General features: G+C 62.7%; 1 protein-coding gene across 50 annotated transcripts in view; it reads right to left on the bottom strand.

Annotated features, from left to right (window-relative positions):
* The window catches only part of MEGF6 (multiple EGF like domains 6), a 102,431-nt gene that overhangs the window by 12,419 nt on the left and 64,035 nt on the right, over positions 1-25,977 (bottom strand). For 25 of the 50 annotated variants that reach the window (XR_011433706.1, XR_011433711.1, XR_011433710.1 and 22 more), the window contains exons 5-18: positions 19,528-19,650; positions 11,674-11,799; positions 10,676-10,798; positions 9,189-9,311; positions 8,689-8,826; positions 8,010-8,129; positions 7,503-7,625; positions 6,723-6,893; positions 6,163-6,315; positions 5,318-5,446; positions 3,024-3,152; positions 2,093-2,227; positions 1,881-2,015; positions 614-655 (exon numbers count right to left, since the gene is read on the bottom strand). Coding sequence is in view for 45 of the 50 variants with exons in the window: in XM_023635932.2 (XP_023491700.2) it covers positions 614-655; positions 1,881-2,015; positions 2,093-2,227; positions 3,024-3,152; positions 5,318-5,446; positions 6,163-6,315; positions 6,723-6,893; positions 7,503-7,625; positions 8,010-8,129; positions 8,689-8,826; positions 9,189-9,311; positions 10,676-10,798; positions 11,674-11,799; positions 19,528-19,650 (1,770 nt within the window). In the remaining 5 variants the exon portion in view is untranslated. The remainder of the gene's footprint in view (positions 1-613; positions 656-1,880; positions 2,016-2,092; positions 2,228-3,023; positions 3,153-5,317; positions 5,447-6,162; positions 6,316-6,722; positions 6,894-7,502; positions 7,626-8,009; positions 8,130-8,688; positions 8,827-9,188; positions 9,312-10,675; positions 10,799-11,673; positions 11,800-19,527; positions 19,651-25,977) is intronic. The other 25 variants (XM_023635940.2, XM_070254290.1, XM_070254292.1 and 22 more) reach the window with 2 other exon arrangements.

Raw genomic sequence — 25,977 nt, 5'->3', positions numbered from 1 at the left:
CTCCAGCGCCATTCGGCCCACCCCGAAGCTGCTGGAAGGAAAGCTCTCCCAGGCCCCCGAAGGTGTGCACGGCACCCATAGGGGCAGGCTGCAGGCCCATGCACCACGCCTGAAGACGCAGAGCCCACTGACCACAACACTCGGGGTGCTGGGAGCTGAGGATGCGTCCTGCCTAGGGGGGGAGCATCAGCCAGATGGGGCGGGGCCCCAGACCTGGGGCCTTCCAGAGCCCAGAGAGGGGCACAGGGACAGAGGACACACCCGGGGAACTCTTGTCATGAGGGCCCAGACCCCAGAGGGCCCCGCCCACACCCCAGCCCAGGGCACAGGCACATCGAGAGGACTGCAGGCGCAGCACACAGGAACACACTAGATCATTGTGTGCAACTCAAGTGCACGCCCTATGCACTCACGTGCAGCACATGCACGTGCACTAGGTGCAAATATGGCCCCCATGTAACACGGCCCAGGGAAGGGAGGCTCTGCGGCACAGGGTGAAGCTGTCCCGCCTGGCCTCAGGGAGCCCCCTCTTCACTAATTGGGGGCAGACGCCCGTTTGGGGCGGTAACACTTTCCAGAACCAACGACAGCGGGGAGCCCACCATTTCTATACCCATGTGCCATCTCCTGTGGTTCCTCCTTAGGGCTCCGGAGGCTTTTAAAGAAACAAGGAAAAGAATGAATGAGAAAATCAGCAGGGAAGGGTTGGGGGTCTCAGCAAACAGGCTGCGTGGGGCAGGCAGGATGCGGCTCTTCTGGGGAGAGGCCCCCTTGGGCGTGCAGGCAGCAGGGGAGGGTGAGCAGCACGTGAGTGTGTGTGTGTGTGTGTGAGTGTGAGTGTGTGTGCACTCACATGTGCGCGTGGGTGTGGGTGGTGTGGGGGGAGGTAGGGAGAGAAGAGAGTCAGGAGGAGTCAAGAGAAGACCCAGCCCTGTCGTGTGGGTGTTACTCATTACGGAAAACATGCCCCCACGGAGCACCGCAGGGCAGGTGGGGCTGGGGGGTCGGGCCAGGCTGGGTTCCAAGCCCTACACACACCCCTCCTGCACCAATGGGGCCTGAGAGCCCTCAACAGGAGCACTCCTGGGGTCTTTGGGACCACTATGCGGGAGGGACCTGGCGTGGGTGCAGAAGGAGACTCTGACCCTTTGGCTTGGGCTGGGTGTGGCCCCACGCCAGTCACACCCCAGACCCCCACGGCTCCCACTGCTCTGGCTGATAAACGTGGACAATGTGTGCACCGCAAACCAAGGGAGATCCCAACCTGCCCATGCCCTATTAGCGGGGGCCACAGCAGCCCTGTCACTCATGGTGAGGGCCTGTCCCCTCCATCTGCCCACGACATTCAAATGTGGGGCCCCCAGCCTCCAGCCCTGCCCACCGTTCTATGCCCACTCATACTGCCCCCAGGCCTCGGCATCCACGTGGACAGCCTTCCATCACCACCCATGCCCAGTGCTGGCACCGCGAGCCCAGACTTCACTCTGAGCCACCACCGCCAGAGGCAGCTGGCTTTGTCCAGCTCACTCAGGCCATCCAGAAGGGGCTCTGGCACCCCAACGTCAGCTCAGTATGCTCCCATGGAATGAATGAGTGAGTGAGCGAGTGAATGACTTCGGAGAGGCATCGACCCCTTCTCTGGGCCAGGCCCTGGGCACACACACCAGCTCCCACCCGAGCAGCCCTCGCAGGCACACAGGCACAGACAGCGGCTGTGTCACTGCTGGTCCAGGACAGTGACGCGGCAGTTAAAGGTGCCCCCCAGGCCAGGCTGCAGGGCTGACTTGGCCTCCAGCTTGCAGCTTCCGGTGCCCAGTGCCCATCATGAACCCCACGACCTGCACCCTACCCAGATCCTGGACACAGAGGCCATCACTCACCTTGGTCACAGTCCTTCCCGCGGTAGCCAGCCGGACACTGCTTCCCACACTCACCGCTGACGGGGTCACAGGCTGCGCCCAGAGGGCAGGCGCACGTCTGCCGGCACCCCAGCCCAAAGGAGCCCGGCTCGCACTCTGCAGGGGGCGAGGAGAGAATGGCCTGCAGGGTTCAGCCGGCCCCGGGGCCCTCCCCCCCGCACCCCTGCACTCACCATCCTCGCACCGCTCGCCCCTGAAGCCGGCCTTGCAGGAGCAGCTGCCGTCCCTCCTGTCACAGGCACGCGTGTTCCGCTGCTCACACCGGCACTCCTCCGAGCAGCCCGGCCCGAAAGCCCACGGCGGGCAGGCTGCACCCACAGAACCGTGAGGGGGCCTGCGCCCTGCATGCCAGCCCTCCCCAGTCCCAGGGCCTTCTGCCCCCACCTCCTGAGCTGCATCCCCGGGACCAGCACGGAGCCAGCACTGTCTGCCCAGCCACTGGTGCCCAGGAGACTGGGACACTGTGCCCCCCCTTACAGACGAGAAACAGGGTCTCAGTGAAGTGAAGGAACTTGCCCTGGGTCCCACCACTTCCCAGCGGGGAAACCCTCAGGATCCGGGTTTCTCTGCTCAAAATAATCCTTTTATGAGGTACTGCAGAGAGCTGCTGGGCTGGAGTCCGCTCCTCGTCATTCACCTTTTCTCCACCAGCCCACCGCCCCTGGCCTCCCGGCCTGTCCGTGGACTCCAGGGAGGGTTGACCCCACTGGGGCTCAAGACTCACCCTTGCTGCCAGGAAATTCCAAAGCCAAGATAAGCCCTACACCCCAGAAGCTTCCGGGGGAGGTCTGCCCCTGCCTCTGCCTGCAGCCCACCCATTGGCCCATTTGGGGCTGGGAAGCCCCAGGAGGCTGGGAACTGTCCACCCAGACACCCTAGAGGCCAGAGCAGCCCAGAGGATGTGGCTTTGAGTCCAGAGACCCGGGGTGGACCCCACATCCTAGCCAGGGAACTCACTGAGCCCCGTGTCCTTGTGTGCAAATGGTGAAGAGTCAACACATGCTGGACCGCGTGCAGGAAGGCACAAGGTGAGCGCTCGGCCATACTACAGGCCGTCCCTTCCACCTCCCCGGACACAGGCAGCCAGCAGGCAGCAGGACTCACTCAGGTGGCAGAAGCGGCCGTAGAGCCCTGGGTCGCAGAGGCATGCCCCGTAGAGACGGTGGCACCGGCCCCGGTTGGCGCAGTGGCACTTCTTGCGGCAGTGCTTGCCATAGAAGCCCTTGGGGCAGCCTGCGGGAAGGCAGGGCCTCTTGAGCGCCCCCAGGACATGGCCCCCATGCCCTAGGAGATGCTCCAAGGGGCCCCAGTGCCCAGCACATGAGCCAGGGGTGGTCTGGGCCTCCAGGGCACAGCGGGAGGACTTTGGGGCCACCAGTAGCCTGAGGACCCTGCATCCCAGACAGGGAAGGGCCCAGGGGGTGGGCGTGGCATCAGGAGGGCAGGGCAGGCACAAGATGAGCCCCATGGACACAGCCGTCCACCCTGGCTGGGCTGTTCCACCCAGGGTCTGTGGCCTGGAAGGTGGCCAGGGCAGGAGGCCAAGCATGTCCTCAGCACACACGTGAGAGATGCACAAAGACCTCGTCCAGATAGCCTGAGTCTGACCCACACCTACAGCATCCTGACTCCTGTCCCTTGGTGTCCATCTAGCCCAACCTCCAGATCTCAAAGGAGGAAGGACACACAGCCTCAACTGGCCAGGGTCCCAGGCCCAACTCAGGCACCCAGGGCTGGGAAGGCCTTCTGGCTTTCCTTCTAGAAACGTCTCCCTCTGGTGCAGTCCTGCCCCAGTCCTGCCTACTGAAGGGCTGCAGGGGGCTGGATGGTGACCCCAAGGTATGTGCATGTCTCAAGGGTCTGGTGGGACCATCCTGGATTATCCAAGATGGCCTAAATCCCACAGGTGTCCTTGGAAGAGAAAGGAGAGGGAGGCTGGAGACAGGAAGAGACGGAGGCCATGGGAAGATGGAGGTAGAGACTGGAGGGTTGTGGCCACCAGCCCAGGATACCCGGAGTCTCAGAAACTAATACAGGGGCCCGAGGAGCCCTTCCACCCCTGAAATCTGGCCTGCCACGCCTCTCTTGGGACTAACCTCCTCAAGCTCACCTGCACAGGTACCTCGTACCCACGGGACCCCAACTGAGACCCAGGTCTCAGGCAGCCACGCCACCTCACAAGCAGAAGCACTACAATGTGGGCCTTTATCCACCAGGAGTCCCTTGGGTCTGTTCAGGGCCCGTCACACACACAAAGCTTCTAACAGGCAGCGGGTTCTCAGCCCTCAGCAGACCAGGAAGGGCAGGGATGCTGACCGAGCCGAGAAGGCTGGCCAGAGCGAGGACTGGACCTGGGACTTCAAACCCTGCCCTGCAGGGCTCACACGGGCCATCCAGAGGCAGTGGGGACACGTTCCATGGACTGCTATCATCTACCAGCCAAGGCGGTAAGTTCTTGATAAGTTAGCTACATTCTCCAGGAAAAGAGGCAGAATTTTAAAGTTCTAAAGACTTAAACATGAGGCATTAGTCACCTGAGAAACTTATGCATGTGGACTTTCTAATTCCTCCAGAGATGCTGAAACTTCAGAGTTAGAAAGGACACTGGTGTCATCCCATGCAGCCACGGGCCGAGGTGCATCCCTTCTGCAAATCTCACTCAGACAACATATAGCTCTACTTGAATTCTTTCAGGAATGGGGAGCTCACTACCTCACAGAGGAAACCATTCCGAAAGTACTATTTTTCTGTCAAGTCTTCACCACGGCTATAGTTTTGCTGTTAGTGCCATGGAGTCAATTCTGACTCTCAGCACCCCATGGAGAGCAGAGCGGAACCCCGCTCCATCTTTCTGTGCCATCCTCTCACCCTCGGTGCCCAGCACACAATGCTCTTTTATGCACCTTTGGCGCTATATCAGACAATGTTCTGCTTCTATTCACAGGGCTTTCCCGGCCAGTTGTTGGGGGAGTGGCCAGGTCCTTCTTCCTAGCCTGTTTTAGCCTGGAAGCTCCGCTGAAGCCTGTCCACTGTGGGGCCCCTGCTGGTATTTGGAGCCTCAGTGGCAGAGCTTTCAGCATCACATGCAGCTACCACAGCGTGACAACCCACAGACGGAGGGTGTAGTTCCCTGACGGGGAAACGAGCTCGAACTCGGGCCACAGGGTGAGAGTCCCGAGTCCTAACCACTAGACCACCAGGCTTTAACGAGGCCCCAGGAGAATTAGCAAACAACGAACACTCCACGCCTCTCTGCTAAAGGGCCTCACCTGTGGTGCCCTCCCCTCCCACGGAAGGAAGGCACCAGGAGAAGCGGAGAGGGGAGCAGAGAGCTTGTGCCTCCAGCCTCCCCTCCACCCCAGGGACAATCCCCGGGGGACAGGAGGGACTGCACCCACCGTCCTCACAGTGGGCTCCGCTGACACCGGGAGGGCAGCGGCAGGCCCCCGTCATGGGGTCGCAGGTCCCGCCATTCTGACAGTTGCAGGAGAAGCTGCAGTTCTTGCCAAAGGTGTCTGGAGGGCATGCTGCAGGGGGTGACAGGGAAGCACAAGGGTCACCAGCCCGCAAAAGGACTCTGGGCCCAGAAGCCCCTCCAGAGACACCGAGACACCTGGGGTGTGAGCCTCCCGTGTCAGAAGCAACTGCCCAGAGCCACACCGGTGACTCGTGCCTGTGCCCCCACTACGCACAGGGCAGACATCACTAATCAACCACCACATCCTCCCTCTGAGCTGCGACACAGCCACCTTCTCAACCAGCACTTTCAACAGGCAGAGAGGTCACTGCGGCCCTAGGGACCAAACCGCCAGTACAGCCCTGGTCGGGGGTCATTGGGAGGGGAGCAGAACAGGCTCCAGACAGAGGCTGGGAGAGCACTTTCCAAATGCTCTCCAGCTACCAGTGTCGTGGAGTCCGGGGAAGTAGCTGCCCCATCTGGAACACAGGCACGACTGGCCACCCACCAGCCACTCTGCGCAACCCCCCATCATCTCAGTGAGCTGGAGGCTTGCTTATCACTGGACCAGCTGACGGTGACATCCGCGAGTGGAGACCCCCGCCTCGCTGGTTCCCGGGACCTCCAGGTGCCTGGAACCGAGCCTGGCACAGGGCGGGCAGTCAGCAGACTCCGAATGGAGTGAATGAAGGCCTGAACGGAGGGCCCCGCATGGACGCCCTGCCCAGGGCTAGCAGAGGAGAGAAAACAAATGGGCTCCCGCGCGTCTGGCTCATGGCCCCTCACCCCCACCCACAGCAGCCTCACTCTCATTGCAGACGAGCCCGGTCCAGCCCTCAGGGCAGTCGCAGCCTGGCAGGCCTGGGAGGCAGGTCCCTCCATTCCTGCAGTCGTCGCAGGTCAAGCTGCAGTCTTGGCCAAAGGCGTCATCCAGGCAGACTGGGGGCAGACCAGGAGGGGCTCAGAGCTGGACCCCTGGCCTCCAACCCCACCAGGCTTCAGGCGCATCGAGGCTAGCTCAGGGCCTCAGGCCAGAGAAGGGGGCACAAGGGACGTCCTCAGCCCATGAAGGCCCCCAAGTGGGCGAGGTGGGGTGCAGGAGCTGGATGCCAGGGCCTGGGAGGGCCCTAGCCAGGAGCTTGGGGCCCCATCCAGCCCAGGCTCAGCCCTGGATGTGCTGTGCAAACTGAGCAAGCAGATTAACCTCTCTGAGCCTTGGTCAAACAAGGCCATCAAAGAGGTCCTTCTTCATGCCCAAGACTGCAGGGTGAGCAGCAGCCTGGCCCGAGGGGGCACTGGCTGTCTTCCTGGAGACCAGAAGCCACAGGGCTGGGCCCACTTCTCACCAAACTTCTCCGCCAGCGTGTGTTCACCCCGGGCCTCCGCCTCCTCCTCCTCAGCCCCCACGTAGTCGTCTTGGAAGCGATGGGGCAGCTCGTCCCGGAGCACCGCGATGTGTGGGAGGTGCCGCACGAGGGGCAGCTGGCTGTCCAGGTCCAGCTCAGGCATCTCCAGGGCTGGGCAGGGGCACAAAGGCCCCTGAACTCCTGCTGCCCACCTGCCTTCCCGGGACTGGAGTCCCCTGCCCCTGGCTACCCAGACGGAGCTCAGGGCCTGTGCCCCACCCCATGGGCCCCCAGCTATAGCCTCCACCACCTCTCCTCACCCTGGTTGCCAGAGGTCGTCCCAGCTGCACCCCTGACCCTAATTCTCAGGACGGAGAAGCCTCTGGGCCCTGAGGACCTGGCCCATGTCATGTCCTCCCCAGCTGTCCTGGCTCCTGCCCTGGCCATAGGGATCCTGAGCATGGGGGGGTGGGGGTGGGGGGCACAGGCGCAGCTCTCTGCCCCTCTGGACACTGTCCTCAGTCCCAGGGACGATGTCCCTTCTCTCATCTGGGCAAAAGAGAAGCTGGACAACGGGGACCCCCGAGTAACACTCTGCCCTAGAGGATGCCCGTCCAGCCAGCCCCTTCCCCCCACCCTGCTGCCCCCAGCCTGACCCACTGAGGTGGGGTCCATATAGACAGGATGGTGGGTGCAGGGGCTCCAGGAACAGATGCCACGAAGGCAGGGGCATGGGGCACCGGGAGCCGGGGACCCCTGCGGGGACAGGGGGGGACTCACGGGTGCAGCCCCTGCGGTCCTCGTCCAGCCGGTAGCCAGCCTCACAGGAGCACTGGAAGGAGCCAGCCAGGTTGGTGCAGTGGTGCTCACAGCTGCCACGGCCAGAGGCACACTCGTCCACGTCTGCAGGCAAACGCGGGGCTGCTGTGGCCTATCCTTCACAGGTCGGGGACGCGGGAGGCTCCTCCCACCCCGGCTCTGGCCACCAGACTGAGGCCTGGTGGACATGCCTGCTGGGCGATGCCCACGCTGCAGCCATCCTCCCGTCCCCAGGGTCAGAGTGAGAGTGGACACCCTGCCCAAGGGAGGCCGGCCCAGCCCCGGGAAAGTGACCTGTGACCACAGGTAGGGGAGCAGGAGGGCAGGTCCACATGCCCTGCAGACAGCAGGTGCTCAAGCAATGCCCAGAGGTGAAGCAGAGCAGCACCTGAAGCAACCCCGTGTCCCTCCTTAGGGTGGCCCTCTCCCCTGGCCACCCCAGCTGCCCCCCAGCCGGCTGGCACTCACCCTCACACCCGCAGCCATCGGTGCTGAGCCGGTAGCCAGCATAGCAGCCACACTCATACCCGCCGGGGCTGTTGGTGCAAACCTGCTGGCAGCACGGCGAGTCGGCACAGTCGTCCACATCTGCGGGCACACACCCGAGCCCGGCTGGCACCCAGGCGCCCACCTGCACACACGCCCTGCCCACGCCCACCAGTACATGCACGCTTGCACACAGTCCCACACATGGCCACACACGTGTGCATGTGCACCCACGTACGCTTCTGGTCCTGTACACAGACACAGAGAGGACAAACATCACGGCCCCAAGGCCACCCCCTGCTGTGGGGGCCAGACGGGGCTGGAGGGTGGTGTGGGGTCCATGTTGGGGGCAGGGTCTCCCCAAGAAGAGAGGACTCTCGCACACCACAGCATTTCGGGTGCTCCTCTAAGCACATGGGGATTTAACTAAGTGACTGAGCAGAGCTGGAGGAGGCGGTGCTGATGGACAATGGGGTGTGCCTGGCGGGGCCTCAGTGGGGGCTCTCGCCAGGCCCACCCTCGGACCACACCCCTGGCCCAGGGCAGAGAGAGCAAGACTGGGGGCTTCCATGTCATGGCGTCAAACCAATCCACAGACTCGGGGCAGCAGCGGGTCCCTGGTTCGGGGGGATGGGGCGGTCTGGAAGGACCCGGCTCGCACCGATACAAGTCTTCTGGTCCTCGCCCAGCTCGTAGCCGCGGGGACAGGTGCAGAGGGGCCCTGTGCTGCTGTGGCTGCAGCCGTGGGAGCAGCCGCCGTTGTCAGCCTCACAGCTGTTCACTATCTCCATCTCGATCCCTGTGATGAAACCCACCACCAGGATGTGGGACAGGGTCCTCCCCCACCCCAGCAGCCAGCCCGGGACCCCCAGGCCCACTCTGCTTGGAAACACAGAGCTCCTGAGCTAGGCAGGTTCTGGAACCTGTACCCTCCTGCGGGCCCCCCATGCTCCCCTGCCCTCCCTGGACCCTCTATCCTCCCCTGACCTCCCCAGACCCCATCATCTTCCCCTGACCTCCTGGGACCCACTTGCAGCTCCCAGGCTAGCACTGCCCTTGGCCAAAGCAAGCTGGCAGTCCGTGGGAGACCGGGGAGCAGTGCTGCCACCCCCAGGCACCTCCATGCCCCATGGTGCCAATGCCTGCCCAGTGTCCACTCACGGTAGCACTGCCGGCCATCGGCACCCAGCTCATAGCCTGCGTGGCACACGCACTTAAAGGACCCATGAGTGTTGAGGCAGCTGTGGGCACACTGGGCCAGCCCCATGGCACATTCATCCACGTCTGGATGGGAGAGATCAAGGGGAGAGCTGTGAACCACTAGCCTGGGAGATGCGGCCCCCAGGGGTGGTGCCTGGGTGTGGAGGGGTCCTCACCAGAGGGTCAGGGCTCGGGCCCCCTGTGCCAAGAGGGGGCCACCCAGTGCCCTCTCCCACCTTCCCGTTCCATGGCTCCATGACTGGGGCCGGCCCGCTGAGCTGTATTTTCATCCACAAGTTCGGGTGCAGAACCACACTCCCGCCCAGGCCGAGGAGGGCACAGCTGGAAGTCTGCTCTGGAGCCCCACCAGCTCGCACTCGGGCCCCGCCAGCAGCTTTGCCAACAGGCTCCTCCTCTCTGCGCCCACGGTCCCTCAGTGGCGCCCACCCTACTCTCACCAAGCCGTGTCCAGGGCCCGGCCTTTCACCACCTGCCTCTGGGGACAGGGGGAAGAAGCACATGGCCGCTGACATCCAGGTGCGTTCCCACAGCTGCATGGCGCTGGCTGTCAGGACCTGAACCCTGGTGTCCCCGACCAGTGCTTCGGTCACATCCCCTAAGATTCCCTGGGATGAAGAAGTTGACCCTCAGCCCATCTCCTGCTGAGCCCACCAAAGCCACCTGCACCCAGAGCGACAGGGGGCACCTTTCACTTTGGCAACGATTCCTAAAATGCTCCCTCCTGGTGTTGGTGACATGTGGGACCACTGGGCTTCTGCAGCCCGCAGGCCCCATCTCTCTGACTGCTGCCTGCCCTGGACACACCCCCATCTCCTTAGAGACTCGCCCAAGGGTGACAGCGATGCGCGCAGACCCCTCCCTGAGGCTGCTCATCCCAAGCTGTGTGTAACAGGAGTCGGGCACCAGAGAGTCCTGGGAGGGGTAACTAACAAACATGCACAGTCGCCCAGCAGACACCTTGCGGCCAAGGACACAGAAGCACGTTCTAGAAAGTGGCACCCAATTGGGATCCGGGTGATTCTAATCTGCGTATTCACAAACAACCCGAAAAAATAACTGGAAGCCAACATGGGGATGTCATCCGGGCTCAGGGTGATGCTTCCTCAGCTCTTCTGTTCCCCTAACGAGCAGGTACTACTTAGATAATACAAGAAATATTCAAAAAGCAAAAAGGCCACCTGAGCTCTCCTGCTTGCTCCGGCTGAAATGAGGCTCAGGCTGGAAGCAGCTCACCGGGGGAGTCCCTGCCCCTCCTCCCCAGCTCCCTGCTGCCCAGCCGGGCCCCTGGCCCCCAGTAGAGGAGATGAGCCGGGGCATCACCCCAGGTCAGCCCTCTCACACAAGCCGGTGCAGCAGGACCCGGTCCCTCCACAGCTGACCCTGGGGGTGGGGAGGGGGGGGCCGGAGCATGGGGAGGGGCGTCTTACCTTCACAGGCCTTGCGGTCAGCTGCCAGCCGGTAGCCCGCGTGGCACTCACAGTGAGCGAGGCCCCGGAGAGCTTGGCATGTGTGCATGCAGCCGCCATTCCGGTCCGTGCACGGGTTTCTCCCTAAGGTCACAGATCCAGAGGAAGGGAGGCAAAGGGGAGAGGTCAGGGTGGGAGGCAGGGGACTCTGTGGACTCAGAGTGCCTGTCCCAGGGCCCCTCATGAGGCCCCCACCTGGCACTCTCGCCCCTCCTGCTCCTGTGGGTCACCCTCCTCCCAGGTGTGGGAGCCCCTGAGATCCCCCAAGAGGACTCAGAGAAGACAGCAGGGCGCCGGCCAGCTCCTCCTGCACCTGTTCTCCCAGTTGGAGCCGAGGTGCCCAGCTGGCCCCCAGGTCCATCACCCCTTGCCACTCTGCCCCCACTGCTGGCCTCAAGCCCACACTCACTCCTGGCCCGGGACCCAGGAGGCTAGGCGGGGGGACTCTCTCAGAACCTGCCCCACCCTGACCCCCCATTTCCATATCTCAGGGGGCCTCTGAGCCTGCTCCACCTCCTCCATCAGCAAAGCCCCCTCCTTCTGTGACAGGCAGCCCCGAGACGCCAGGGTAATTTGAGAAATGGGGCCTGGCCTGCCTCCTCTGCCCAAGGGCCAGGGCCTGGGTCCCACACGCCTGTACCAGCCCAGGGTGGGCCTTGGACCTGAGGGACCTGTCGGATGCCCTTCCTGTCTCTCCCATACCTGAGCTTCTTGCCCCCACAGATGTGCAACACCAGAGCACAGCCAAGGGGGCTCCCTCCCAACCCGCGCTGGGGGCTGGATGATGCCCCACCACCTCTCAGCAGCCCAGGGGCCCCACTGCCCCTGGGCCCCCCTGCCAGCCCCAGAAGCCAAGTGAGGAGGCACGTCCTGCATGTGCCCCGGCTCCAGCTGCAGGGTCCCTTGAAAGACCTATGGGTCCGGAGAGGATGGGGCCCCAGGGCTGGCGGCATACTCACGGACACAGCGCCTGCCATCCTCCTGGAGCTGGAATGTGGGCCGGCACTGGCAGCGGTGCTGGGTCACCGTTAGCTGGACACAGTCGTGCTGGCAGCCGCCATTGCCCACAGCGCAGGAGTTGATGACTGAGGACACGGAGAAGAGCCCAGGTCAGCCCAGGAGGACGGGCAGGCCCAGAGCAGGGGATGACCCGGGACCACCTCCTACAGGAAGGCTCCAGGATCCTCCAGGCCACACTGGGCCCTTCCTCCTTTCCATCTCTGCCCTGGAAGCAGGGCTTTGAGAGGGCGACACTGTTGCTATTGGTCCATGGGCCTGGCTTTGCTTCCCGGCCCACACTCAGTGTAGCAGGACCATGGTCCGTCTCTGGATCCTCCGGCCCCAGCCTGCCCGAGGACAGGCATAGAGAGGCCTCGCAGAGCAGACTGCCCACCGCAATGGAAGCCCAACGCCACCCAGTACAGAATGCAGGACATCAGGGCCCCACTGAGAGCCAGGGCATCCAGGGCTCACAGGCCAAGCAGGCTAGCAGGCTCGAGGAGGTGGCAGGCCAGCAGGGGGTGGTGGAGGCCCAGACATTGCCCTATGTTGGTCATCAGGCCAGGGTGGAGGGGTGGCATGGTGCTGCCATGGACGGCCATCGTGGCCCAGAGGCCTGGCCCCCAGCTCCCAGTGGACCAGTGTAGTTCTGCCAACCCGGGCCCTGCCCCCTACTTGAACTCACACAGTCCCCACTCCTCCTGGTGGCCATGGGGAACAGTACTCAGTGAGACCTCAGAGCCAGGAACCAGCATCTCAGTCCCAGGAGGCAGGGTCCAGGCCTTCCCGCTCAGGCCCCTACAGGATCAGGCCTTGTGGGTCAGGCTGGTCAAGTGGGTGCCCGTGTACCAGGTGGATGGGCTGGGGCCATGCCCGGGGAGGACGCGCTGGGTGAGGGTGGGCACCCCGGGTGGGTACTGGGCCTCCTGCAGCTCTGTGAGTCTGGTTGGGGCCTCGAGGTTAGGGAGGTAGTCGGCCCCTCCTCCGAAGCGAAGTGGCAAGAATGTGCCGTGTCTGTGCCCCGGGAGGCACGGCCTACCGCCCAGGCCTGGACCTGGGGCAAACCTGAGTCCCGTTACTCAAACACTGCAGCCACCGCGGGACCAGGCTTCACCCCGAGATGCCACCCGTGTTGTCATCACAGACCCTGGGGGACCGCCGGCCTTGGCCCAACCTGCGGAGGCCGTTCACTGTCATTTTGTGTAGCAGCCAGGACCAGCACGCCTGGACCCTCAGAGGCAGGAGCTCAGAGGCCAGCAGAGCTGGGAGCAGCCACAGCGTCCACACACAGGGGACGTGAATGGCCTCAGGGCTCTGGGGAGGCCTCGGCCACGCTGTCTGCCAGAAGCAAAGCTTCCTTCAAAGCAAGTTTGTTTGAAGAAAGCCAAACACAACACTCAGGTCACTGCCGCATTTCCCCACGTGCAGCATGCGGGTGGGGAGCTGTGCTTAGGGTCCCCTCCTGGGGCCAAGCTAGCCCTGCAGGGGTGGGAGGATGCCCAGAGGTGGCTGTGACAGCTCTGTCTCCTGGCTCCACCCAGCCCTGCCACGTAGGGGGAGAAGCAGCAGAGACTCGAGGCCTGGGCTAAACTGAGGCAAGCAGGGCAGCCACCAACTCACGTCCCCGTCAGACTCTGAGCCCACTCTCCACCCACCTACACCAGGCCCCGACTCTGCACTGACCTCCAAGGTCCCGCCTGCCTCACCTGAGACAGCTCTGCTAAGCCACCACATCGCTCAGAGGCTCAGAGCACAACCTGACCTGGCCCCACTCCTGCAGCTCTGTTTGTGTTCCTGACACCCTCATCCCTGCTCAGGACTCCTAATAGGAACCAGAAGCCCTTCCTGGCACAGCCAGCCAGGCACAGAGAGAGGGGCTTGGAGCCCGGGCAGGCAGGCCGGCTGGACAGGCACCGTGGCCACAAGAAGGACTTGGGGAGCTGTGCAGTGCTGAAAAGGAGCCGTTCCAGATGGGCAGACCCCAGATGGGCCCCGGGACGATCCAGCACCAGGCCCACCGGGAGAGAAACCACAGACAGGTGGGCGCAGGTGGAGGGGGTATGGGCCCCCCATGCAGCCTTGCACCCTCCCAAGTCCGTCTCTCATCGCTCTGCACAAATTCTACCATTCCAGATGCTTCCAAGCTGTGCACAGCAGGCGCCAAGCCCAGCGTCATCGTGCACGTCCCGTGCCACGGATTCCCGGAAAGCTGAACGAGATAGATTTTCTTAAGCGCTGAGCTGTGTGGCTGAGGGGAGGGCCAGCCTCTGTGTGCCCAGTGCCCAGAGCTGGTGGTGAAGTTTCCAGGCCCCCAGGTCACTATGAGATCAGGCCATGAGACCCATGTCCCAGTGACCCCTTCCCTGGCAGTCATGCAAGTCAGGACCACGCTCAGACCTGAAGCAAAGCTGAGAGCACCCATTGAAAATGGGAGATTAGGGCTTTCACAGCCCCTAATGGCTTGAACGCTTGTGTCCCTCTAAAATTCAGCCCCCAACGTGTCTGCATTTGGGGGGGGGGGCTTTTATGGAGGTAATGAGGTTAAACAAGGTCATAAGGGTGGGGCCCTGATCCAACAGGACTTGTGTCCTTGTAGGAAAAGACACAAGATCTCTCGCTCCCCTCTCTCTTTCTCCCTCTGCCATATGAGGACACACAGAGAAGGCGCCAGGAAAAAAGCTCTCAGGGGGAACCAAATTGGCTGGCACCACAGTCTGGAACTTCCAGTCTCTAGAACTGTGAGGAAATAAATGTCTGTTGTTTAAGCTAGCCAGCCTGTGGCATTTGTTACAGCCTCCTGAGCTGGCTAAGACACCCTCACTCCCCAGTTTGCAAATCCCAGGACACGGGGCCTCAGCCAGGGGACTCGCGGGGTCTAACAGAGCTGGGCTGCAACTCCGCCTCCTCCCAGGAGCCTCAGGGGCAAGGCGTCCAGCACACCCAAGGGAACGGGGCCTTACCTAAGCGGACACTGGACCTTAGAAACAAACGTCCTACAGGGTGCAGGGCCTGCTTGTGCCAGTTTGTCCCCCATCGCAGAGGAGCAGGTGGCAGCACCTGAGACCCGGGCACAGATTCGGGGCAGCGGGTGCACCTGAGTGCCATGGAGGAAGTGGCAGGTGCCAGCTGTGGACAGCCGACCTTGAGGGCAGCTCTGCTGCAAGGCCCGGCATCCCAGCCCAGCACGCCTGCCAGCCCGAGCCGGTCATCCAAGGGGCTGTGCTGGTGCCAGGCCAGCCAGCAGGAGGGCAAGCCTGTCAGCCAGGGGCCAAGCCCACCAGCCCACTCTGCTCCAGCCGCCAAACCCAACCAGGCGGTTTTGGGGCTGGCTTCACGAGGTTTTGCAATCACTGCCCTCAGTTTCACTGGCTTGCCCTCAAATCACTGGCTTGGTTTCTAGGTCCCAAGAGCTTCACACCATGTGTGGTCAGCGGCCACCCACTGCCTTTCCTTCTAGGAAGCCATCTGTTGGGGACAGGGCCAGGATGGCAGGTCAGGAAGAGGGTGGCCCGCCCGGCTCAGCCAGGAGGGGAAACTCACCTGGGCTCTGCCCACCCCCCGGGTCCCCAGGCAGCTCATGGGTCACCTACTGCTCTGTCTTATGCCTCCTGCCCCATCCCCCACCCCGGGACGGGGCTTCCGTGTTCCATGAGAGGCAAGATCAACTTGCAGCCATGTAAGCAGCCACCCTGGCCCAAGAGCCAGGGGCTGGCACTGGCGCCAACATCACAGACTACACACCACCAACCGGCCCCCGCTCCTCAGTCCCAGCCCGAGAAAGCACCAAAGATAGGCCTTCAGCACAGCACAAGCGGGCACCCAGGACCAGGCTGTGCTGGCCGTCCTGCCCAGCACCTGCCCACCTTGGGATGAGGCACTCAGAGGTGTGAACCCCAGGCTCTGCAGCAGCCCCTTGGCGCCCATCCCCATCCTTCACTCCTCCCCTGTCACCCAACCCCACACACGCCTCGGCTGGAATCCAGCTCCACCCTCCTTTCACACCCGACTCTAATCCCATGGCCCGCCTCCACGCACGGCCCCAGTTAGCCCTCGCTTCCTCGTTGGGTTTCTGTGCCCAGCCCACAGTCTGCGGCCACCCCTGGCTATCCTGGCGGGGGGGAGGTGGGGGGCCATGCCACCACGCCCTGGGTGCTGGCAGGCTGCATTTTTGGGGTCCTGGTTTCAGGAAAAGCCCCCACTTCCCAGGGCAGACTCGCGGGACGGGGCCGCCCTCCCCTCTCCCCGTCCTGCTGCCTGTTTCCATTCGAAGGGGATCGGGAAACAGTCAAGGAGCTGCATCTGCAGTCTTGCACACAAGTCTTGCCGTCTCCATCTCTCTGCGGCCTGTGGTTTTGGTACCCGCCCCATGCGCTGCCAGCAGCAGCCTCTAGGGGACCAAGTGGCCTCCCCAGGGTCTCCTCTCCAAGGAGTGGAGGGAATAGCGGGCTTGAGGCCCCTGTGCAGCCCCCACGGGGAGACCCAGGCCTGAGGGGAGTGTCTGTCCTGAGGCCACACATCACACCATGGCAGAGCCCTAAGGGAAGGAGTGGCTGGGGAGACCCTCCTCATGCTGTGGACACAGTCAGGCCCATCTGACTCCAGGGACAGAGGACACGGGAGAGGCAGCCAGGCCACCAGGGGCATGCATGCTGACAGCAGAGTCCTCCCCACCGCATCTGTCCAAAAGGCCCGACAGGCCTAAGGCGAGGGGAGGAGGATGGAGAGCCCCACTCTTCCAAGAGGCCAGTGCAGGGCATTGGCCTGGAAGGACCCCATGCTGCTTGACCCAGTGACATCCCGGTTCCTCAGACTGGCCCCGGGTGTGTTGCTCACCCTGGGGAACATGGGCAAGCAGCCATGTCCAAGGGCAGGGTCCAAAAGGGACTACTGGGCAGGTGCCACTGGCTCAGAGTGCCCAGTCACCCAGAGGAGGAGGGCTCCCCAGCGCCATGTTGCAGACCCAGGAGCTGGTCTCCTCTGCAGGTTCACACACTGGTGCTCTGCAAGGTGCTGAAGAAAAGCAAGAATGACGTTCCTAGACATGTCACCAGCCACTGCTCTGCAGGCCCCACTTTCCACAAGTAGGGGACAGACGGAGTCGGCTCTGTGCCCCTAGGGTGAGAAGCAGGGTGCACCAGCCCTGGGCCACCCCAGAGCCTGGGGGACACACCTAGGAGGGCCCTAGGGCACCCCAGGATGCCTGGCTGCTTCTGCCTCTCCTGGGGCCAGGCTGGCCAGGGGGCGGCCAGGGTGGGACACTCGGTGCTCAGGGGCCTTGGGGCCAATGGCAAAATCCTTCTTGCATATTCTCACTTTTAATAATTGAAACCTTTCCTGTTTTATTTCTCTAATTTCTTTTGCAAGGGAGGGATGAAAGAAGGCTGTGTTTTTCCTGTCCTCTCCCTGCCTCAGAAGCTAATTTGATGACTGCTTCAAGGCCTCCTTTGTGTGTTTTAAAGCACCCCCTCAAGCCTGCCTCCTTTGAGGACTTTCCAGATCCCTTAGGGCCCCATGATGTGGCACCACCCTGAAAGGTCCAGCACACAGGGCAATCCCGCCCTGTACCCTGGAAGGCTGTCACATCCCTGCGGGCACTTTCTCCACACCCAACCTCCAGCATGTTTATCATCCTCACACCAGGCGGCCAGGGGCAAGGAGGTGCCTGGGCCTGCTCCCTGCCTGCCTGCAAAGCTCCAGGAGAGCTCAAGCACCCCTCCCACAAGGGGACCCCAGCAGGCCCCAGGGAGGGTCCAGAGTGGCTGTGCCCCAGCTGTGAAGCCAGCCCCCCTGGCCTGTGTGGGCGAGGGGAAGGTACAGAGCGCATGGCTCCCAGACTGATTCTTCCTATAACGTCTGCTGAGGCCCAGGGCAGTCTGGACTCAGAAGGTGCCACTGTGACCCTGGACAATGCACTGGCTCCTCCCACACCCTGCACACTGGGAGTCCCAGAGAAGCAGGGAAGGCCCCACACCTCCCAGTGGCGGGAAGTTCAGCCCCACCCCCTCAGAGCCCCAGGAGAGTCCAGCAGCCTGTAGGGGCCGGGCAGTACCCTCCACCAGCCCTGAGTTGGAAGTCTGTCTTCCAGGATCTGAGATGCCCGGCCACCCTGACCCACCCCAGGCCAGCACGTCAGGTCCACTGTGGGCTGGGCAGGGCCAGGGGCAAGGCTGAGGGGCATCCCTCCCAGGCTTCCCGAAGCCAGCAGCTCAAGGCCACTACCAGTCCCTCCAAAACTCTGAAGGGCCCCCTCCCCTTCACATGCTGTTCACCCATCCCCACCCAGCCCTCCTCCTTTCTGGCCTCTCAGTGAAGGCCACCAGCAGCACAGATGGGCGAGACTAGGGAGATGGGGAGGGGGCGTCCCAGGCCCCTCCCAGGGGCGTCGACAGCAAGAAGGGAGCACTGGGCACTCACAAGTCCCCACCTGGCCCCCCAGACCGGCCCCAAGGGACACCCTTCTCCAAAGAGAACCTGCCCCAGAGGAGAGGTGTGGGAAGGACACCTGGGACGCCTGGGGGACCAGAGAACCCCAAGGCCATAGTCCATGGCTATGGGCTCCAGAAGCTCCTCTCCCGCCCCAGGAGGCAGCAGCTGGGGGCTACACCCGTGTCGTATTTGTCTGAAGCACATCACAACATTCCTGCATCTGTTTCCACTTTCCGACCCAGAGAAACTTCACAGGCCAGTTGCTTCCTCCCGAGCGGCGGCCGGGACATGTGCGAGTGTGTGCAGGGAGGGCCCCCCAGGGCTGGCAGGCCGCCCTGCCACATGGCAGCAAGGCATGCAGGAAGAAGGCGCTCAGAGCCCGCCCGGCCGCTCTGGATCCCCAGGGCAGAAAGAGAACCACTTCTACACAGCCTCCCAGACACAGTGGCCATCAGGGAGGGGTCAGTCTTGTGCCTCAGGCACCTGTGTCCAGAGCCAGCCAGGAGAGGGGCAAGGGAGGGTGAGGCGTGGACACTGACTGCCCAACACCAAAGCCCTGGCCTCTAGCCCCTCCACCCACGGCTTCAGTGGCCACCTGGTGCTCTCCCCTTCTCTCCCCATAACTCTCCCCAGCTGGCAGGGGCAGGAGTCTGTGGCCACAGCGCCTCCACTGAGCCCATTTCTCACAGCAAAAAGACCCTGCAGAGGAACCAAGTGTTGGCGTCCCACTTCTCAGTTACCCCTTCTCTGTTATCCCCGCCTGCCACAACCCAATCCCCTAGTCCCTCAAAGCTGGGGTGGGGGGATTTGGGTCCAGGAAGCCCAGCTCTGCAGGCCAAGGGTGGTCTCACACTGCCCCTGCCCCAAGCCAGGCCTTCTGGCCAGCATCCCCCACCACCCAGTGAGCAACTGAGACTCCCCTGAGGTTGGGGACAGCACAACCAGGCCCGGGTCCCTGCTGACCCACCACCGCGGCTTTTGCTGCAGAGGACCCTCAATAGGATGGCGGCCCAGGGGCTCCTCCTCAAGTCATGAGAGGCCCCCCCTCCCCCGCCGGGGAGATGGTCTTAGCACCCCAGCAGGATTCAGGTGTGGCTGCAGAGGGTGCTCAAGGTCACAGGGGCCCAGAATCACAGGGGCCAGCTCCGGCATGGCTCAGGACACCTTCTTTCACCTGCCTGAGCCTCCCCCGTCAGAGTGGAGCTGGCAAGGCCCAAGGCAGGCCAGCCATCGGGCTCCGTGCACACCACACTCAGCAGGATGGAGCTGCGACAACAGCAGCTGTCGCTGAGCCGGTAGGCTGCAGCAGGCCTCTCAGCCCAGGAGTGCAGGGACCAGGCCGAGGTCGGAGGAGGGGCGGCCACTCCCGAGGCTGCAGGGGCACTTACCCAGGCAGGTCCTGCCGTCTGCGTGGAGCCGGAAGCCAGGCCTGCACTCACAGAGGTAGGAGCCTGGCGTGTTCACACACCTGTGCTGGCAGCCACCGTTGTGTACTTGGCACTCATCCACATCTAGGCAGGGACACAGGGCCGAGGGTTAACAGCCAGTACCCTGTGTTAACACCACCTACTCTGTGGTGGCCCCAAGACCCCAGCTCAGCCCCCTCACTGAGGACATTGCCCTCAGCCCAGATGCCAGGGCCCAGACCCAAGACCCTCCTTCTCAGACCAGGCCTGCAACACTCCCAGAGCCCCTCACCCACGCCTGCAGAAGCAGAGTGGAGAGAAGGCAGGGCCCATCCCCGAGGCCTGGCCGGCCTGCTCAGGAGGAAGAGCCACCACCTCCGGGGCAACCAGAATGTGGGGAGCAGCCGGGGGTGAGTTGAAATGTGGGGAGCAGCTGGGGGTTAGTTGAAATGTGGGGAGCAGCCGGGGGTCAGTGGAAATGTGGGGAGCTGCCGGGGGTCAGCCAGAACACAGGGAACAGTGGTTCAGCCAGTGCAGTGGCTGCGGGGGGAGCAGACTCAGGTCAGGGGACGCCTGCTTCCTAGTGCCTTTCCAGCCTGAGCGTGGAGCACACACTCATCGTAAGGCCAAATCCAGAAATGCTCTCAGGGCAATGCAGCCCCTCCTCTGCGGCCCATGAGGCCAAAAGGAGAAACTGCTACCTCATGAGACACCCCTGCACAGGCTTCAGAGGAAGAGCCTAAGAGAGGGCAGGCCAGGGGGTACGTCCTGGGCTGAACACTGTCCCCCCAAAATTTATGTCCATCCAGAGTCTCAGAATGTGACCTTATCCGGAAAGAGGGTCTTTGCAGATGTCACTAGTTAAGGATCCAGATGAGACCATCCTGGATAAGCAGGGCCCTAAATCCAGTGCCTGGGGTCCTGGTCAAAGACACGCAAGGAGGCAGAGGCTGGAGGGAGGCGGCCATGAGCCAAGGAGCACTGGCAGCCACCAGAGGCTGGAAGGACCAGACAAGGAAGGGTCCTCCCCAGGAGGGTTCAGCAGCAGTGTGGCCCTGCCGACACATCGATCTCCGATTTCCCGCCTCCAGAACTGGGAGAGAACAAATGTCTATTGTGGTATTGGTTTCAGTAGCCCCAGGAAACCAGTGCAGGGGGTGTCAGCCTGGGGTCCCCCCATGGGCTCCCTGTGCCAGGGAGACAGGAGGCCAGCACAGCAGACCTCACAAGCACAGGACCTCGCGGACGGCCTAGGCACTCCGCTTCCAGGAGGACACTCCACACCCGAGACCACGGGATGACCCGCACCTGCGCAGGACACGTGCTCCTCCCCCTGGCACCACGGCTCAGGCCACAGGAAAGTGACTGAAGGCCAGGGAGCTGCCCCAGGAGCTGAGCTGGGAGGTGCAGGGGCTGGAAAAACCTCCCCAGGGCTGGAGGCCCAGGGGGCTGACCCTCAGGAGGGTCAGCTCCTGCTGCAGGGACGCAGAGGTATCAAGAAGGTTCCGGCTGCCTCGTCCCTCATCCCTCCCTCCAGGCCCACTTCCACCAACCTGGGCAGTGACTGAGGTGGACAAAACAGACCGGGAGGAAGGCAGGAGGCAGAGGCTGCCTCAGACATCTGTGTGCAAGGATAACGCCAGGAGGGACCTGACTGCCCAAGAGACACAGAGACAGAGTGGCCCTAGAGCACCAGGCACGGGCACGTGTTCCTCAGGCCAGGCCACACCTTCAGACACCGGTCTCGCCAACCCGGTGGCCAGCTTCCCGGACCAGAGAAGAGGGGAGACAGATGGACAGATGCTCTTCGCTCATGAATGTCTACCAGCAGAGAGCCTGGGGTATTCGGGCACCCTGGCCTGGACAACAGGCCCTAACCGATGACCGCGCCTCACAGGGGAGGGCTGTGTTCGGCTCAAAGGGACAGTAGAAGATTCCACTCCACATGGCTCCCCTGGGAGAAAACATGATTTCGAGGGGCAAGTCCTCGGCTGTGTGGGAAACGCAGCTATTGGGGGACGACACAGGGGCCGCACAGAGCTGATGTTTCTAATTCGGCTCAGCAATCCGGCAGGTCCACGCCATCCACCATGACTCCACTCTGCAGTTCCCACCACTGTCCCCATGAAAACGCCCCCCTCCAAGTCTCCTGTCCTAAAACTCCAGCCCTGAGCACACTTTTGAAGGGTGACAAGGCGGCACCAGGTGAGGCTCCTCCTGGCTGTCCCCCGAGCCTGCCCGCCAGGCACTGCCTCCCACACATAGAGATCTTGCCACCAGTCCACACTCTGAGAATGCGCCTGGTGTTCCAGAAATGACACCAAACTAACCCCAGGAGGCCAGGGTCTCTGTCTGGACCTCCAGGGCCATCTGATCCTTGCAGAAGCCACGTCCACTCTGGGGAGACCGCTGGGTCCCTCCCAAGCCCCGAGGCTGCCTCAGAGAAGAGGGACAGACAAGGCCAAGAGCATCTCCTCACTTGCACCAGGGGCACCTGTGGGCTGCCTCAGAACGAAGCCAGGATGGTAATCGGGGAGAAGCTTGAAGGCAAAGGGTTAACAACCCCCAACAGAGCCCCGAGAAGGCAGGGGGCAGAGCGCACCAGGGTGCAGGGGGGAGGGCTCAGGGCTCAGGGCCTTCCTATGGGAGATCAGCTGGGGGCGGGGGGCAGACCCACACCAGCTGGGAAGGGCAGGGCAGGGCAGGCGGGCAGCACCCACCTAAGGGGGCTCAGAGAAGAGACCCCTGGCTCTGAGATCCCCCTAAGGGTCCCTGATAGGTCAAGATGTGACGCATGGAGCACAGCCCCGGCATAGGGAGCTGCTTCGTAAGGCCTTGGGGGAAGAGGTGGCACATGGGTGCTGTCTGAGGAGGAGGGCAGACCCACCAGGCCTCAGTGAGTCTAGAGTGGCCTTGCCTGGCTGGCAGACAAAGCAGGGAGAGGGGGACAGAGGGGCTGTCATTCCAGCTCACCGATGTGCCTCCAACAGGGCCCCAGAGGCAGGCACTAAGCCAGCAGCCCAAGGGGACACTGGCTTCCGGAAACCAGCTCTCAGCTGGCGACTCAGCGTTTGCCCAGGGCTCTCTCCAGACACTCGGCTCAAGGAGGCGCTGACTCAGGGGCACTGGACTCCGGAGGGCAGGATGCTCCTGAGCCCCTAGGACACCTGGCTGGGGGGCCGCATCCTCGAGCAGGACCCAGGTGAACCTGAGCATGATGTCCAGGACGTGGGGGAGCCCAGGAGAGCGTCTGCCCCTCGGGCCAGCCCCGCAGCCCTGAGGGCCACAAGGACACCAAACAGTCTGGGAAGAAGCAGGAATGGGACGCCGGAGCAGGGCACGGCCATTGGTCAGCAGGACCCTCCCACTGGACTGGCCCTGACAGCCAGCTCCCGCCCCTGGCACCACCACACACGTGACCTGCGCTCTCACCACCCTCTTGCCCAGTGATGGGAACACTTACACTCAGCCGCCCACATTGGACCTGGCCTCTCTCAGAAGTCCCGATCCCACCTAAAACAGGCCCTCTCAGGAGGGGCCGGCATGCTGACCCCAGCCCCAAGCCCTTCCCACCCGTAGCTGCACTGCCTGGCGGTCAGGAGGCAGCGAGACTGGGTCCCTGACCAGCGGCACAGGCAGGGGGCGGGCAATGAGGCTCAGCCACAGATTCCAGCGCCTGCTGTTGGTTGTTAGCAGGTCTGGATATGGGAACACATGGGGGCGGTTCAAGGCTGAAGGATCTGAGGCCTCCGCCTTCGCCTCTCTGGGCAGCGGAAGGCTGCTTGGAGGCGGGACATGTGGCCAGACGACCTCCTGCCGGGGTCCCCTCCAGCTCTGAGACTTAAGGCCCCTTTATTAGAAATGACTTACACTCAAAACAAGGCAAGATCGAGTTACCTAAACCTTGCCGGCCGGCTCCCAAGGCAGGCCACGTGGTGGCAGAACAGAGCTGTTCTCAGCCGGCTTCAACCCCCCCGCAGCTGCTGGCCCTGTGACCCAGGCCCTGGTAGCGGCCATGACCTGAGTAGCCACAGGCTCACTGGTCTTTAAAGAGAGTGTGGTCATCTGAATAATGGCCCCTCAAAGAGGTCCACATCCTACTCCCTGGAAGCTTACGCAGCAAAAGGGACTTTCCACGTAGGATTAAGGACCTTGAGAAGGGAGATTATCCTGGAGAAACAGGTGGGCCCAGTGTCATCACTGGGCCTTATCAGAGGGAAGCAGGAAGCTCAGAGAAAAAGAGATTTGAAGGTGCGGTGCTGCTGGCTTTGAAGATGGAGGAAAGGACCACAAGCCAAGGATGCTGGCCGCCTCAAAGCTGGAAAAGCAAGAAGTGGGCTCTCCCTCCAGAGCCTCCAGAAGGAACCAGCCCTGCCCACACCTGGCTCTTGGCCCATTTCAGCCTTCTGACCTCCAGAACTGTAAGGCGCTGTTGTAAGCCACTAAGGTTGGGGTCTTTGTTACAGCAGCCACAGGGACTGAACACAGAGCACATCACTGTTGTCTCTGACGTCCTTTCCAGAGTCACGGGTCACAGAAGCTCAGAAACCCAGGTTCCCAAACGCTCACTCTGGCCAGACTGGCCTCCTGACTCCCACAGTGAGGTCAGCTGTGCCCTTTGGGGGGCTGGCTGCACTCCCTGAGTCCGTCAGGCAGGCCTGTCCTCATGCTGCACTGCCAATAGGCAGTGATCCCTGTGGGAGGACCAGCGCCCTGAGACACCCTGAATGGTGGGTCCCCAACTGAGCATCGGCCGCTAGACTCTGAAACTACAGCAGAAAACATCGCTCTCCCAGACACCACAGAGAGGGCCTGGGCCCCACGGTGGTGTGGGCACCCCCAGGCTGAAAGGGAGCCGGGAGGCCACCTGCCCCTTTCAGGGTCAGCACTCAGCCCAGGGCAAACCCACCCAGCCCTCTCCGGCCCAAGGTCCAGCCTCCACAGCTCTGGTGCAGTGCCCCCCTGCACAGGGAGGAACCGTCAGAAAGCCCTGTGGCCCAGAACCCTGTGGGCTGCACCTATTTTAATGACCAGCCCGGTCAGGGTTCTGCAGGGAGGTCCCCATGGTCCTGTGGCTGCCATCAGCTGAGACGCGTGACGAGGACTTGGGCAGCCTGGGGATGGGAACTGCCTCGTACACTGGCATATGGTGACACATCACTGTGCCAACACCAGGCCAGTTCCCCTGGGAGCCTGGCTGGACCTGTGGTGTCTGCTGAGGGGGGCAAAGGTGGTGGTTCGGGGAGCCCACCACGACCCTATTGGGAACCCGTGGGGTCTCCACCAACTGTCAGCCAGCCATACCAGCTCCTGGCCCAGGAGCGCACAGCCAGGGTCGAATCAGCTACCCTTTCGGAAACCACCCAAAATAAGCCCCTTCTGAAGCTCCCTCATACTTATGGGAAAACCTGAGCCCTCTGGGATTCTGCCGGAAAGCTCCACTCAGGTGATCAGGAAGTTCAGAGTCCTGCTTTCCCTCCAAATATGCCACAGGGTCCTCATCCCCGGACAGTGCACCCCATTATCCACAGGCCCGTCTCTCCCCTCTGAAAGCCCCAGCAGGCCCCAGAGCAGGGCGGGGGCTCCCGCTCCCCAAAGCCCAGCCCTGCCCAGCCCAGGCCTCTGGACGCTGCACAGTCTCACAGCACTTGGTGCCACCAGTGGGGGAGTGACAGTGCTGGCCCAGCCTTGGCTGAGCCACCAAGTGGGAGGTCTGCCTACCCGGTGGGGACCAAGCTTGGGCCTCAGCTGGCCGAGTAACAAAGTCAGGGGAAGCAGGAGACTCTGCCATAGTCAAGGGCCTGCAGCTCAGTGCTTTGTGGGCCCTCGGGGCATGAAGTGTGGCAGAGACTGGCCCAGAGGACAGCTGAGAAGGACCAATGTCTCCAAGGAGACCAGGTGCCCTGCACAGTGCCACATTCAGGGGCCTGGGAGGGTCTGGAGGGGAGCGGCTGCCGGGTGATCCAGGTGATGCCTCGCTGGGAGCTGCACACCAGGCCCCATCTCACGCTCCTGAGGATGCCCCGCTCTAGGCTCCTCGGATCTCAAGGATGCTTAAAGGAGCTTCCTGCAAGGAGTCTGGCCCAGACTGGGTACCAGATCTGAATCGCAGGGAGGGGCAGGATGGACCCAGGACAGCTATGTATCCACTTTCCATAGGCTGCTGGGGTCCTCCCAGCTAACCCTGAAGCCCACTAGGCTGACCATGCTCCCATGGACTGGGGGCAGGTAGTAGGCAGAAAGGATGGTGCCTGCCACACTCAAGGGGTGCAGGGGCCTCTCTGGAGCTTGCCTTCTTGCTTGACCCACACAGCTGCCAGTGCTGTGAGGCAGGGCACCCCCTGTGCCCAGCAGCAAATGCAAGGGGATGTTTCTCTTCCCTTGGGTCAAGAAACCAATCTGCCGTCAGCAACCCCCGCAGCCAGGCCCGAG

This window comes from Equus caballus, chromosome 2, assembly GCF_041296265.1.
Source record: "Equus caballus isolate H_3958 breed thoroughbred chromosome 2, TB-T2T, whole genome shotgun sequence".
NCBI classification, from domain to species: domain Eukaryota; kingdom Metazoa; phylum Chordata; class Mammalia; order Perissodactyla; family Equidae; genus Equus; species Equus caballus.
This window is presented reverse-complemented; position numbering and strand designations above follow the sequence as displayed.